This window comes from Pantherophis guttatus, chromosome 6 (assembly GCF_059756535.1).
Source record: "Pantherophis guttatus breed Tessera chromosome 6, ASM5975653v1, whole genome shotgun sequence".
Taxonomy (NCBI): domain Eukaryota; kingdom Metazoa; phylum Chordata; class Lepidosauria; order Squamata; family Colubridae; genus Pantherophis; species Pantherophis guttatus.
In genome coordinates, this window is record NC_142068.1 from 38,647,640 (window position 1) to 38,663,364 (window position 15,725).

The 15,725-nt window shown below is 35.8% G+C and overlaps 1 protein-coding gene across 5 annotated transcripts; it reads left to right on the plus strand.

The window, feature by feature from the left end:
• The first annotated feature begins 29 nt into the window (after nt 1-29).
• ING5 (inhibitor of growth family member 5) lies at nt 30-14,990 on the plus strand. 5 transcript variants are annotated; one of them, XM_034439544.3, is made up of 8 exons: nt 30-411; nt 3,075-3,146; nt 4,496-4,662; nt 5,913-6,024; nt 6,957-7,050; nt 9,596-9,734; nt 10,441-10,502; nt 11,194-14,990. In XM_034439544.3, exons 1-8 carry the CDS (start codon nt 372-374, stop codon nt 11,231-11,233), a joined length of 726 nt encoding a protein of 241 aa, XP_034295435.1. In that variant the 5' UTR covers nt 30-371; the 3' UTR covers nt 11,234-14,990. The 5 variants fall into 5 exon arrangements, with proteins under 5 accessions (XP_034295435.1, XP_034295436.1, XP_034295437.1 ...); XM_034439545.3 differs by having other exon boundaries at nt 9,599-9,734; XM_034439546.3 differs by having other exon boundaries at nt 128-415.
• The last annotated feature ends 735 nt before the right edge of the window (nt 14,991-15,725 follow it).

Below are 15,725 nucleotides of genomic sequence, written 5' to 3' on the forward strand. Positions count from 1 at the left end.
CAAAATACGAATGTCCAAAAGACTTAGAGCCGAGAACGTTAGGCATCCAAGCCGCGTTTGATATTAAGCAAAGGCTGGGTTTCCTTGCAAGGCGCGCATCGGGGCCGCGTCGTGCAAACTTTCCAGCATCCAGCCAACTTCGCCCGCTGGGGGAGAAGCTGTACCCGGACTGCTCCCGGCTTTCCAGTCCTCGTCCCCGCCTTCTCATTGATAGGCGGCACGGTGGCGGCGCGACCAATCGGTGGCGGCGCCTCATGACTATGCGATGAAAGCTTGGCCGGCCATTGCGAAGGCGCTGGGGTGACAGCGCCGAGCGCGCGACGGCTGAAAGGTGGGCGTCGGCCGGTTGGCTGGCGGTTGGCTGACTCGAGATGGCGGCAGCGGCCTTGTATTTGGAGCACTACCTGGACAGTGAGTGAGTGCGGCGTTGGGGAGGTTTGGAGCGCCGCGTGGTCTCGCCGGCTGTTGCAGCTGCGTCATAGCCCCGGTGTGTGTGGGGGGGAGGGGAGGGGGGGTGCGGAGAGGAACTAACCGGAGAGGTATTTTTGCTGCGTCACACCTCTAACCGCGCGCCGAAAAACACATTCAGCCGGCTCTGGGGATGTAGTTGATGGTCTTGGCCTGTAGGGGCCGCTTCGGCGTTCCTCGCCGTCAGTGCCACCTGTAAGCTTATTACACAAACACTTTCAACTTTAAACTTGGAGCATTTTCCCGGGTAACCGCCCCGTTTATAACAGGCCCCCATCTTCTCTTTGAAGAACCTCGTGGCCATGAAAGTATTTCCTTTTTATGCCTCGCTGCGGGTCGGCGCGGTTGCTTACTTTAAAACAGTTTCAAGAGCAAAAAGCGAACCATGTTTTTACCGATTTCTCTCTTGAAACAATTGAGCCGTCGCGGATTTTTAAAGCGAAGTTGCATTCTTCTGACTGGCTCAGAAGGGTTCGACCGAAAGCTTCCCTTCAATACCGACGAGAGAATTGTGCAAGCGTCGAAACGAATGCTGTCATTACTGAATTCAGAACCGCAGTGAGGAAAAACTCCCAAGAGGCAAAGAGGGAAGTCTGCTACAGTCCAGCTTTCACTATCTACAGTAGTCCTCGATTTACGACAGTTCATATAGTGACCGTTGGAAGTTATAAGGGTGCTGAAAAAAGGGACCGTTTTTCACACTTACAACATTGCAGCATCCCTGCAAAGTCAACCATGTTCCTTAATTAACAACTGCAGTGGTTCACTTAACAATTGGGGAAAGGAAGGTTGTAAAATGGGGCAAAACTCACTTAACAAATGTTTCACTTAGCAACATAAATTTTGGGCTCAGTTGTCGTAAGTCGAGGACTACCTGTATAAAAGTTGAGTTGAGAATCTGTTCTGCCCCCCCTTATTAGGCTTATCCATATACCCTCTTGGATGTGGATGCCTCAGATCCTTGACTGGAGAAAAGTATGTCCCTACAAATACATACAGCTCAGGCCTAACATGTTGCATCATTAAGAGTTCTCTGAACTTGGTTTGGGGATTGCTGATACTGACTTATTGCACTAGAAAAGATCAGGGGAGAAGTTTTGAAGAAATGGAAATGCCCCCCCCCCCCCCCCCAAATCTGTCTTTGTACCTCCTTTCTGTAGCAAGGGATCTACTGCTGCCTATACTGTATAAAAAGTATCAAAAGTTATGTTAAGTGATTGGTTAGCCTAGGGCTCTGGAAAACTGTGCTTGCAACACAAAAGATGTTGTGTTCTGCTTTTCTCCAGCCCTGAATATGCACTGAACTAGGGTTGAGACTAAGTAGTCTATCAGCTTATTATATTGGTCATTTTTTAATTTTTCCAAGGAAATGATTGTTTTATTACATGAAAACTGAGATGAAAGATGGGTGGCAGGGAGATACAACTTTGAGCAAGCAGCTGAAATAACGTACAGTACATCAAATTCTCTGAAACTCACATTTTTATTAGTAAAAGGCAGCAAAGCAGAACCCAGGAATCAGCTGGGCAATGAGTGAAGTATCACAAAAATAAGTAGATTCATTTAATAAGCTGAAGATACTTCCTTAGAAGCAAGCAAAATATTGGATTTGACAGAGGAGCTAAAGAAAGTAAGGAACCATGTTGTCACTGGCAGCCTATTTGTAGATACAATACATGGGAATATCAACTTCTTGGAAGAGCTGCTCTACAAGATCAATAGTTTCATTACAAAAGAAAGAAGAAAAGAAAGAAGTGGCATTATTGATATTTTTTTCTCTTCAGCAGCAAGAACAGAAATGTCTATGAAACAACAAATTCCCATGGCTGGATGGGATGAGTGGTCTTGCAACAGAAGAATTGGAGCCTTGCATGTTGCTGATCTCTTATTCTCCTCTTCCATATAACAGATCATTCACATAGAAGGTTTTAATGCATTTTCCAATAGAAGACCGCATTCAGACCCCCCTTACTCAGTAATACAGTAGGCTGGTGAGATGGACGGACCACTGTGAGGATAAGGAATTCTCTCAGATACCCAACAGCATTGATAAAGGGTCCATAGGATTAGAATGTAAAGTGTCAGAGACATCAAATGTACAGAAAATGTTTTATCATAATGGAAAAGGCATACATTCTGTGCCAAAAATATATTATACATGCTGATGATAGAAATAAAGTTGGTGAAAGACTTCTGAGCAATATCTTCTGCCATTATTCATAATATTGTAGAAAACAGGGAAATGGCATGGTAACATTGCTGCAACTTTAGCTTTTTTGCCTTTTTTCCCCTGCTAATATCTTCTGATAACAGAACATTCAGAGACAGCAAGAATATTAGTGAACAGAACTAGTGAAGTGAGCAGTGTTTATGAGCTACAATTACCACTTTTAATTCCCATTTGGAGATTTTAAAGTATTTTGAGCTCTAGCAATATTTGTTTTCCAACCTTAGGCACTGGGACCCATGAAACCAAGCAGCATATGCAACTGGGAATGATCTGTGGTGGGAAGATATCATAATGATAGTTACAAACTGTTTGTGGTCAGAAATTTAATTTAAATAGGTTTGTGATATGAAAAGAATTCAGTCTTTCTCTTTTTCAGGCATTGAAAACCTGCCCTGTGAATTACAGAGAAACTTCCAACTTATGCGTGAACTGGATCAGAGAACAGAAGGTATATTCAAGTATACTAACTCTCAGATCTTTTTCAGATAATACAGGGATATAACTGATAGTTTAGGATCATATGTAGCCTTTGGTCTAATTTAAAAAGCTCTTCGCAAGAGATCAGTTCAGAATCATGGTAAGAGATACACATCCTCTCCCACACTTTATTCTTGGAAGAGAGTTGAAAAGTATCAGAAAGAGAATGAGAGAAAAAAAGGCATTAGAAAAAGAATGACTTATGTACTTTTGGTTCTAGCCCCATTCACTGATTTTTTTAAGCCATATCTTTCACGTTACCTTCAAAGCAATATATTTCTCATTTTGCTCCTAAGCAATATAGCCTTTAATAGAAAGAAAGATTTCCCATTTTTGATGTAATGTATATCTGAGAAGATAAGTTTAAGGACTTGCCATATATTTTTAAACAAAAAGTCAAACAATATTATTTTCCTCCTCTTGACAATAACTAGTGATAAGAATCAAATTATTGAATATTTTATTTTTGTATATGACATGTTTTAAAGGACAAACAGTACATGTCTGGTGCTGCAGTGCTATTCATTAGCAAAACATATATTAGAAGTAGCCCATTTCTTTGACTTTGGTCCTCTGCTTGCATATGGGAAACAAGTACTGTATTTACATTTATAAGATATTGTTGGAAAAATGTTGTTTAAATCAAACTATTTCAGAGGTCTGAATACAAAGGGATGTTTCCTTCTACCAGCAGAAATTTAATGTTTCAATCCTCAGAATTATTATTCTAGCCATTTACATTCAGAGAGTCAAATAATACATTAGTCTTTCATTAACTAGCTGTTTTTTTGAGGCAAAGTGAGATATTTTGTTTAGCTCTCTTCTAATGCTAGTGTTTGCTTAGCATCCCAAATCACATATGAGATATCCAGTAATAGGCTCCATCCATCTGGTAGTATGCTTAAAGATTTTGTGATAGATGGTTGCCAGTGAGTTTGTGGGTGAAGTAAATTCATTGGAGATTGAGATACTGAAATTTTAGAAATTGCAGTGCTAAAGACTTTTAAAATGACATTTTAGGGTTGGGATTTCCATCCTATATTTTAAAATAAATATATTTGTATTTAAAATAAATAAGTTTTATTTTGTATGGTTCTTGAAACATTTCAGTTATAAAATACTACTAGATACTTACTGTGTTTATGTGAAAATAAATCCAAATCAAATTAGTAAAACATCCCCTGGTAAATGAACTCCTAACTACAGCATTGAAATACATTTTCTTATTTCTCTATTTAGACAATTTGAGGCTTTTTGGTATGATGAAGTTTGGATTGCAGTTTCAGTTTTATACTTATACTGTTTCTCATTATCCTTCAGACAAGAAAGCAGAAATTGATAGTCTTGCTGCACAATATATTTCAACGGTGCGGGATCTGTCATCAGAGCAACGAGTAGAAATCTTGCAGAAGATCCAAAATGCTTATACAAAATGCAAAGAGTATAGTGATGACAAAGTGCAATTGGCCATGCAGACCTATGAGATGGTAAGATTAAATAATAGAGCAATGATACTGCAGAAGACTAATATGTTTATGACATTTCTTATCTAACGTTTTAGCTTGTCTTTTAGGTGGCAACTTTTTTTTTAATATTTAGTAACTGTTAACTGACAAATGGAGATGCTGTGCTGGACTTCAGCTAACACCTATCATTATAAATTTTCTGATTCAGGGATTGTGTATAAGATTGTACTATTTCTTCATTTAATCTTTTGCAGAATGAAGAAATAGTAAAAAATGTGAAGTCTAGAGTGAATGTGCCTGACAAGTAACTATATTTGTCAGAAATACATTTATCAAAATTGTTTCTTCATCCATATTTCTGGAGTGGATTAGAATTTCATTGAAGAATATATTAACAGCTTTGAAAGAATTGGTACTCACACATTGTATTAAGTCGTGATTTTTGGCCTGGCTTATTGACAGCTAGAATAACTATATTGTACACATTTGACATTGAGACATAACTTATTCTGCTTAATAAAAAGAAGTGCCATTCTTATGATAACGTTCCCTTGTTTCTGCACTTATAGAAAAATGTTTCCAATGATGTCTGGAAAAAAAGAATTGTAACCACCACATATGTTTTATTACTGCTATGAAGTTTCAGAACAGCTAGCAAGCAGCCAAATTTAGTGTGCCTGCTAGCTGCATTAGTAAATGAGGAAAGACATACAAATATTTTTCTGTGGTTTATAAAATTATAAAAATATATACAATATATGAATATTGTATATTCAGTTATTTAAAATTAATGAAATATTGAAAAATGTGACCTAGTTTTATATTGTTTATAAATTATTAATCTATTTGATGCTTTCTTTTTCTCTCTTCCTGTTTTTCCTTTTCTTAAAAATGCTTAATTAAAAAAATAATATATACTGGTTGGAAGGACATTATTAATCATCTAGTGTAAGAATCCCTTACACTAATAACACTGATAACATCAGATGGCCATTCAGGCTATGTTTATATCCTTGCAGTGAAGGAGAGTATGCTGTCCCTTGAGACAGTTCTGTTGTTAAACAGCTATTATGATTAGGAAATTCTCCCTGACATCCAACCAAAATCTGCTTCCTTGTACTTTAAACCTAGTCTTATTTTACCTTCTAAACATGTAGACCCAAACTTCTATTTAATATTTTATTACAGAAAAACAGTCTGATTTTTAATTAAAATACTATTTAAGAAAATTTGTTTTCTTCAGCTCTGTGGTGTATCTGTCTCTGTTTCAGGTGGACAAGCACATTCGACGGCTAGATGCTGACCTTGCCCGATTTGAAGCTGATCTGAAGGATAAATTGGAAGGCAGTGATTTTGAAAGTCCTGTGACACAAAACTTAAAAAGTATGGATATTATGACTAATATGATACAGTCTCTAGAACTTGAATTAACTTTTTAATCAGCCTCAGCCAACAAACTTGGTCCTTGAAGTGTGTACCCATATTTGTATATGGGGAAGTTCGTAATATGAGGAAGTGTATGATTGATGATATATTTACATACTCAAATATGGGAATGGAGAAAGAAAAGACTATTATGTGACCAAACATGATTTATGGGATAAATTGTTCTTGGGAGAAAAAAATGAGAAAGATCCAGAGATGCAATTTTTCAGATTTGACACATCTGCTTTGGTACAGATAGTCCTTGACTTAAGACCATTTGTTTAGGGACTATTCAAAATTACAATGGCACTGGAAAGAGTGACTTCTGATTGTTTTTCATACTTAAGACTTGCAGCATCCCCATGGTCACATGATCAAATTTGGTTGTTTACCATTTGGCTCATATTTATGACAATTGCAGTATCCTGAGGTCATGTGATCACCTTTTGTGACCTTTTGACAAAATCAGTGGGAAGTCACTCACTTAACAACCATCCTACTAAGTTAACTATGGTGATTCACTTAACAGTGGCAAGAAAGGTTGTAAAATGGAGCAAAACTCACTTAACAACTGTCTTGCTTAGTGATGGAAATTTTGGTCTTAATTGTGGTCATAAGTCAAGGTCTACCTGTACTTCAAATTGATGCTTTCAGTTAGGCAGATTTTGTGAAGAGAAGTTGTTTGAACCAGACATATCAATCTTCCTGTAACAGGACTCCTTAGCTGCCAAGAGAGTGATAGTCCCTGAAACAATTTGAGAGAAACTGCATTCTCAATTGAAAGTGGCAATGGATAAAAGCTTCCTGTGATAATATTAGTACACACATTTAAAACAAAATCATACTATTTTCCTTAACGATGTAGTTAATGAAAAATACTTGTATTTTAGAGGGGAGAATTCCAAAGGATAAGAAAACTTCCCGTGGTCGAGGCCGGCGGACATCAGAGGAAGATGCTCCAGTGAAAAAGAAACCAAAACGAAGGTTAGAAATTAGTACAAATTATAGGAAAGAGCTCTTGGGTTTGGGTTTTTTCCCCCCAAAGTCAACTTGCAGTAGAAACACTTTTTCATTCCAGACTCCAGGAAACTATTCTAGGGTAAGTATGTTTTGGATTGTAGCTTTTTGTAAGAAGGAAAAATCCCATTCAAACACAAAAGATTTCAAGATGATTCAAATTAGATCTGTCTCTCTATAGAGAGTGGACAGAAATGAGTAAAGCTTAGGAACCCAACCTCTGAACAACTAGTCAAAAGCAAGAAAGTTCCTTTCCAGGTAGGCTTAAAAAGAGAGAAGGGAAACTCCATTTTGCATTTGTTTTTTGCCTTCTGTTCTGGCTGGCTTCAGATGGGTTTTTTAAAAAAACACCCAATCTGGACAAGGGTTGGAGAATGACGAGAAAACAGCTATTGGGAATATCAATCCCTAGTTTAGATATTCTAGCTCACAGAGAGTAGTTCCCATGTGCTTGGGGTAAAAAATTGAGCATTGATAACAGTTGTAGCATATGGGCAAAATGTGCCCAAACTAATTGGTATTATCCATACCTTTAGCAGGAAATACTTCATGTGACACGTGTCATTAATGTGCTCATCTAGACTGCACTCTTGACCACAACTCCAAAATGGCTTGTTTTCCTTTTGTTGAAGACATAGTAGACCTCCATTTTGCTGCCAGCCTTTGGTAAAGTTTGGTAAGGCAAGTTGAAATCAGATCAAAGCTATCTGGCAGGAAAGTGGTATTTTCAAATGTGGCACAGAGAAATAGGCCAAGAGAGTACCATGGCTGTGGTACTTTCCAGCAGATGTAGAGGTAAGGGAAGGTGCATTGAAAGGAAGAGGAACAGAGGAAGCAAGTGAGCTAGGAGAAAGAGGGAGGCAGCAAGTACAAGGTGGTACTCCTGTGTAAAGACAGTGACTCCACACCTGCCTCATTTGAGGCATGGCAAGTGGATTGTTGTGAAATGGGAGAAAAACAGGTTCTCAGGGGTTGCCTGGAGAAGTCATTCAGCTGGTAACCTAGTATATACTTTCCCTATAATTCCTAAAAACATGTGAAAGCTTTGCTTGACCAAAGCCGCAAAGGTTAATGTCTGTGGGCCAGTCTGGTGATGTCCATTGCTTATAAAAGATTGCAGTTTGGAATGTACAAGGAATAAATGATAAAGAACAAGCATTAAGGAATGAATGAAAGAACATTGATAATTATGTAATAGATCTGAATGAAGGTGATCTGATCTTGTTTAATGCGGCTGATGGATACTACAAGGAGATGAAGTTGTAAGTTTAATTATGAATGAAACTATAGGTATCAGAAAGGAACCAATGGCATCATCTAAATGATTGCAGATGAATATTGAAGTAGAAAACCATAGGTTTATAACTCTTTGTCTTATGCTGCAGTGAATAAAATGGAAGAGAATATTTTTATTGGGTGACATGAATTTATGAGCGGGAGCAAGACAAAACAGTACAGAAAAATGTTTAAGCTATTCAAAAACCCAATGGTGGTGTCTTTCTGCTATGTATCATCTTTGAAAAAGATCTGTTGATAATAACATTTAAACATAAGATCGTACATATTTATATCCTGGAATGTTCTTCCAGGGATTTGAAGAATCTTGTCTTGTTCACCTTTTTTTCTAAAGAATAAAACATACAGAAATAGTCTCTCTTCATATAATTTACTTTCCAGCCCTTTGATCATTCTCATAGCCTTTCTGAACCCATTGCAGTATCTCTTTCTTGTTTATTAATATTGTGTTAAATTTTATTTCTGGCTTTGAGACGTTAATAATACAGGTAGTCCTATACTTATGACCACAACTGAGCCTAAAATTTATGATGTTAAGTGAGACAGTTAAGTGAGTTTTGCCCCATTTTACAACTTTTCCTGCCACAGTTGTTAAGTCAATCACTGCAGTTATTAATTTAGCAACTGAATCTGGGTTGCTTTCCATTGACTGTGCTTGTCAGAAGGTCGCAAAAGTGATCACATGACCCGAGGACACGGCAACTATCATAACTCAGTTGCCAAGCATCTGAATTTTGATCATATGACCATGGGGATGCTACAATAGTTGTAAATGTGAAAAACAATCATAAGTCACTTTTTTCAGTGCCGTTCTAACTTTGAATGGTCACTAAACAAATGGATGTAAGGACTACTTGTACTATTCTGCAGGCTTGTTAAGCATATTCTCATCTTTTCTTTCAAGTCATTAATAAAAATGTTGAGAAATAGAAGGGATATTGATCACTTAATTGTCAACCATCCAGATCTTGCCAACATGCTTATCAGAATATCATGGAATACTTTGTCAGATGTTTTGCTGAAATCATGATATAGGATGTACAGCATTCTCGTAATTCATTAAGGATGTTTGTTGATTTTTTAAAAATGCAATAGAGTGAGTTTGGCAAAACTTTAATTCAGTTTTTGAACCTCTTCTAGTTAATGACAAATTCTTAAACCTTCTGAATTACTGAGTCACTGACATTCACCCAGTTCCATTGAATTTATACCATAGCAGATCTGAATTAGCTGATACCATCCTGTCGGTTCACCCTTCTGATGTCTTGGACATGCCAGTGGATCCCAATGAACCTACGTACTGCTTGTGCCATCAAGTATCTTACGGAGAAATGATTGGGTGTGACAACCCCGATGTGAGTATTGAAATAAACCAAAGTATGACAAATGCTATCCATTTGTACTATGAGTTCAAATTTGCTGTCTAAAGCAAAAACAACTGCCAGTCCAATATAGGATTCTTCATAAAATCACAAACCCATCCCTAGTTCTTGCAGAGTGTTGGAATATTGAGTCATTTTGTACCCTTTCAGAAAATACAATTTATTTTGCAAGAATTTGTATTGCAAATGTGGAAAAAGCAGCACTGCAGTAGCTATTTAAAATTACACTGATGTATAAGTTTAAAGGAAAAAAAAAGAAGATGCAAAGCAAAAAAAAAATCACAGTCATAGTAACACCGTGGAGAATTTCTGCAGACTTTCTTTGTACACAATTTTGGAAAAGTTCAATTGTATTTTTTAATTTGAAAAAAATCTGCACATTAACATTCTCCATATATCATTGCTCCATATTTTATACTAGATAGCTCTCACAAACACACAGAATACATATTACTATGAAATCATGAATATATTATCAGATAATACACTCCTGTTTCCTTTGCTGTAAAGAATAAGCCGTGTAATTCTACAATGTAAGCATTTTGCAAGAAAGAATATTGTAATAAAATTTCCTATTCTGCATATGATATGGAAGGACTAGGTAGCCAAACTCATGTTGCTCATAAGACTGATGAAGAAAACATAATGCCATTCATCTTTTTTTCAACCCCAAATATAGTGTCCAATTGAATGGTTTCACTTTGCTTGTGTGGATCTCACGACCAAACCCAAAGGAAAATGGTATGTACCATGAATTGTTTACTTTTTGTTTATTTCTTTATAGATCATTTGTTCCAAGAAGGTTGAAAATACTGTTACCAAGCTATATTTGATTCAGTGCTTTCTAAATTATTGTGGAAGAGCTATCCTTTGATATTTGAGTTTATAATATAAGGCAACCCTTCCTCAATCTAGCAACCTTCTGAATGTGCTGGAAATTATAGTCTCAACGTATCTGTCAGATACCAATTTAGGGAAAAGTGGTCTGATGCAATTACTGTAAGCATATTTGTTGGGAAACATATTCCACTGAATTTAGGAATGTATTTAGCAAATTGCTGTATGAAGAAATTACTATTCCTTTATTTGCAAATATCATTGAAATCTGTGAGACTTATATTTTAGGATTTATACATTTGCATATTTGCAAATTTAAATTGGCAAATTAAAAAAACTACATATCCACACATGTAATATACTGTACATATCTTATGTAGGTCTAGGACGTTTAGGCCAACATACAGAGATATGTGTATTGAATGAATGAATGAAAATAGGTGAAGTGAATATGTCTCTGATAATATTAATAGGGTACATGGGACCTCCAGTGGTCTTTGTGCTAATATATTCATAAATCAATTTATTCCTTTGTCAAATAACAGTGGTTTCATAGAAGTGCATAGGGCTAAATATAATGCTTCTCTTTTTTTAGGTACTGTCCTCGCTGTGCGCAGGAGAAGAAGAAGAAGTAGAAATGATGTATAATATGAAAAAAAAAGTTTTAATATATTCATATGTTGCAGTATTTTGTTTTCATCACCAACCCATCTTGTTTGGCCTAAACAATGCAGTAGCCAGGTGTTCTCTTTATTAGCCATGTGAATGATAAAAGTGGAGTAAACAGGAAGTTCATTAGTGATGATTATTTGGGTTACACATTACACTTCTTTGTCACTGTAATCAAAGATATGAAGTACATAAGAATAGATCTGCACTGGAATTTCTAATATACTGAAACCTGTGAAAACTGCCTGTGGCCTTTCATGTGAATAAGATAGCATCTTTTGTTGTCATAAAATGTGGTCACTTTGGGAAGCTTTCACCAGTGCCATTTCACTGGTGGAATGACATGTTTTCTCTTGTATTCCCAATGCATCCTCTAAAATTATTTTAGAGTTTTGGAATAAGCATTGGGAAACAGATTCGAAATGAACTAAGAGTCCTGTTATGTGAGAAGGATAGGCTTGCATAATTTTTGATGCAAACCTTGAAGTCTTTTAAATCCAGTATCAAAATCTTTATCATTGTTGATAAGATGTAGAATCACTTATTTCACTTTTGCAGGTGGATTTTCCATTTGTATAATATTTGATTCTGTCAAGGAGTGGGTTGAGATTTTCAATGTGCAATTTTGCCACTTTGGAAATAAGTTTGCAAAGTTATATTTCACAAAAAGAACAGAGAATTTGTTTTTGATTAGGAGAGTTCACAATGCTTATTTCAAAATGCTTATTATTTCTGTGTACTGTCCCCTCTGAACTTCGTTTTAATTTCACTGAAACTGGATCCATTGCTCTCATTCCTGCTGATAACAAATACCTGTGATATCAGTATAGTATAAATCCCTCGTAAAATAAGATTTAATATTTTAAAATAAGCTTGGATTAACAAATAAAGGACCAGGAAAACTAGTTTTCAGGGATTAACAGTTTCAGAAAGTTCACATAACTGCACAAGTGTTTGATAGAATGTTATGCAGTACGTTCATGTTCTGACTTCACTAAGATACTTTCTACTACCAACTGTAAATATTAGCATTCTTTTCTGATTTTCTCAGGTAAGAGATAGGCATTCCCCCCCACCAAACACACACACACACTGCTTTTTGTTGTCCATCTGTCATTCTCTCATAGGTAGTCAAGATTTGCATGCTTTTGTATAATTCATCAACCTGACAATTCTGTTCAGCTAGACAAAAACATACACTTGTTTGCCAAGGATTCTGCCATACAACCTTCAGCTTTTAAATAGTATATTTTAATTTTTTAAAAAAATAAAAAGTGAAGTCAGTTTAAATGGGAGGAATACCCTTTTGAAAATATCCAGTTGCCTAATTTGCTAGAATTGGTTTTAGCTTGTAATGTAAAAATGATTGCCAGAAATGTTAGCAATCAATACCTTTCTTTAAACAATTGTCACCATTACATCTGCAGTATCAAAATGAACTCCATTTCAATCTGGAAAAGCTGATCTCTAGAATGTTGCAAAACCCTCAAAATTGTTAGTTTACATTTAGAAAAAAAAATCTTATATAAGAGTTTGGTTTTTATTATGAAAGAATGCAAATTCTTATAGTTTTATACACACAATTTTGTAGTTAGTAATGCAGTTCAGTTACAGTATTCTTTGTACCATTTTATGTTTTCTGTAACTGTTTGCTTTCTAAAAGTGCAAACTGCATTATTTTCTTAAGGAGAGAAGAAATAACGTTGTAGTATTCATGCCATAGGGTCCTTATATGCTTCTGAAATGTGGTATAGCTATACAGTGGTACTTCGGTACTCGTTGGTTCTGGGAGGCGCAATGAGTACCCAAACTTCTTTCCCCTATAAGGAATAATGTCAATAAATTTAATATGTTCCCAAACCAAAAACAATGCACATTTTAAGGCAATATGTAAAAAGCTAGGATTGTATATCATTACATGAGAAACAAACCTAAAAATTAATAGATTAAATAAAATAAAAACTTCACTTTAACTGTATTGATGAGGAAAAAACATGCAAAAATATACAAAATGACCACAGAAACTAAGATAAGACTGCAAGGGGATGTGCACAGGGCAAGGACTATCACGGATCACCCTTTGTTTTGGCTGGAAAAGTTAGTGAATCATGAGGCAACTGACACCTTGTGTGTTGAGTCCCAAACAAACAAGTACCAGGACAAAAGTTTTTCATCAGAATGCATTGAGTACCAAATTCGATGAGTTTCAAAGCAGCTGAGTACCAAGGTACCATTGTATAGTGTTCTGTTTTCAACGTTAAAGAATTTTAGAAGACAGGCTTTTTCCCAAGTCTCTGCCCTAAATTATGGTAAATTCCTAGAAGAGAGCAAAAGATAAATGTGAAATTGTGGGTGTACTATATTGATATGCTATAAAATAAAGAGTGCCTCTGTAGGTAGTGATGCATCAGTTGACTTACCTTTCAGTCTGCCAGATGCTTGGTAATTGTTTTACAATCCCAATTGTAGCATAATAAAAATTATATTGAGTACCTTATGGAATTCTTGAGAAATGTTACATAGTTTTTATAATAGCTGCAAAGTCAGTTTTTCTAGCCTCCAATAAAACAGTATGCATTCTTATTGACAGCTGTTTTTGTAAGAATTCACAGATCAGTAGTTCAGTTACTGTATTAACAAATAGTAATTATGGCGTTTAACCTTCCATTCCAGATTTAGAAGAAAGTGACATTATATTACAATAGCAGTTACTTTTAAATTATGTTTTTCCTGTCAGTAAAGAGTACAGTACTATAGGTTGATGGTAAAGGCTCTTTTTATGTAATACCAACAATGACTGCTGCTACATTGTTCCTGAAGCAAATTAGGTTGTTAATTTATCATAAACAAGATTGAAACTCGTTCAGTCCCAAGGAATTAGGTATTTAGTATGGGTGAATGAAGAATGGACGCAGTGGCTCAGACACTGAGCTTGTCGATCAAAAGGTCAGCAGTTCAGCAGTTTGAATCCCTAGTGCTGCATAATGGGATGAGCTCCCGTTAATTGTCCTAGCTTCTACCAACCTAGCAGTTCGAAAGCACATAAAAAATGCAAGTAGAAAAATAGGGACCACCTTTGGTGGGAAGGTAACAGCGTTCTGTGCGCCTTTGGTGTTTACTCATGCTGGCCACATGACTAGAGAGGTCTTCGGACAGCGCTGGCTCTTTGGCTTTGAAACGGAGATAAGCACCGCCCCCTAGAGTTGGGAACAACTAGCACGTATGTGCAAGGGGAACCTTTACCTTATGAGTGAGTGAATGAGTAAAATTTCATCATCCAATTTTTGAAAAATGGTATTGGACAGAGCAATTGTTCCATGTTGACTTGTCTATTTTGAAAGAAGGCTTTGCATTGATACCAACTAGTTTATATTTGAAGTTTTAAAATCCTTATTGGTTTTGAACTTGTCACCTTGATTGTCTTTTGAGAAACTATTCTGAATGTTGCTTGTACAGTATCCTGTTTCATTATTGAAACTGGAACATGAGGAGCCGAATACATGTTTTAAAAAATAAACTCCATTTTTCAAAAAGAAATATTATCTTTTCTCCATTGTTCCTCATAAATAAATGTCACAGCGTAAATTTTCTAGTCATAGCTCTAGGTTTGTTTTCTTTGTAAATGAAGAGAATATTATAAATCTTTTTATTAAAATGTGAAATGTATTTTTGATCATGTTATGGATATATTAGGTATATAAATAAAGTATTTTTGAGAACAAATATATGGATATATTTTATTTGTTTCTGAGAAAGAAAATAGTGCACAAACTAGAAGTGAATTTGTTTGCAAACAAAATTCTATCTATCTATCTAGATATCTATAATCTATATTTAAGGTTTGAACTTTTAAGTTGTGCTTCTAAGTTCTTGGGAAGAAAACTCAGTTGCATAGTTGACTTTTATTTTAAGCTCCATACCAGGAGCCCTTTGAATGTTTAAATTTCACTTTTATGCTTTACACAAAATCTGGAGTATAATTGATACTTGAAATGGAATTAACCCACTTTCACCACTGTATAACATAATCTTATAGAAAACTATAGAAGAAGAATCATTGGTTTTGACCAGTTTCATTCCATTCTTGTTCAAAACATCTAGCTTAAAGGTTGTACATTTGATGGCATAACCACTTTGAATTCATCCACACTTCTAGCAGTTATTTCAGTCACAATATTTAATTTCCTGTCTATTTCTAAAGAGTAAAATTCAGCCCTTACTATTCTAATGTTTAATCTCCCTGCATTGAATGATTTATCAGATCAAAACTTCCTTAGGGTGATTACAGGATTTTGTAATCCTCCACTTAACCTTTACATTTCTAAATGTGACTTTCATTTTAGTTGGAGATTTTAAATCCAAGTAAAATCCTGATGACAAACCTCTATTTTTGCAACTCAGTTCACTTCAATCTTTTATTACGGCTACAGACTAAAATAGAAATTAAAACATTAAAAT

Coding starts and splice junctions, on each gene's coding strand:
- ING5 (XM_034439544.3), top strand. CDS start 372: ATGGCGGCAGCGGCCTTGTATTTGGAGCACTACCTGGACA. Junction 9,735..10,440: donor TTGGGTGTGACAACCCCGAT/GTGAGTATTGAA, acceptor CCCCAAATATAG/TGTCCAATTGAATGGTTTCA. Junction 10,503..11,193: donor ACCAAACCCAAAGGAAAATG/GTATGTACCATG, acceptor CTCTTTTTTTAG/GTACTGTCCTCGCTGTGCGC.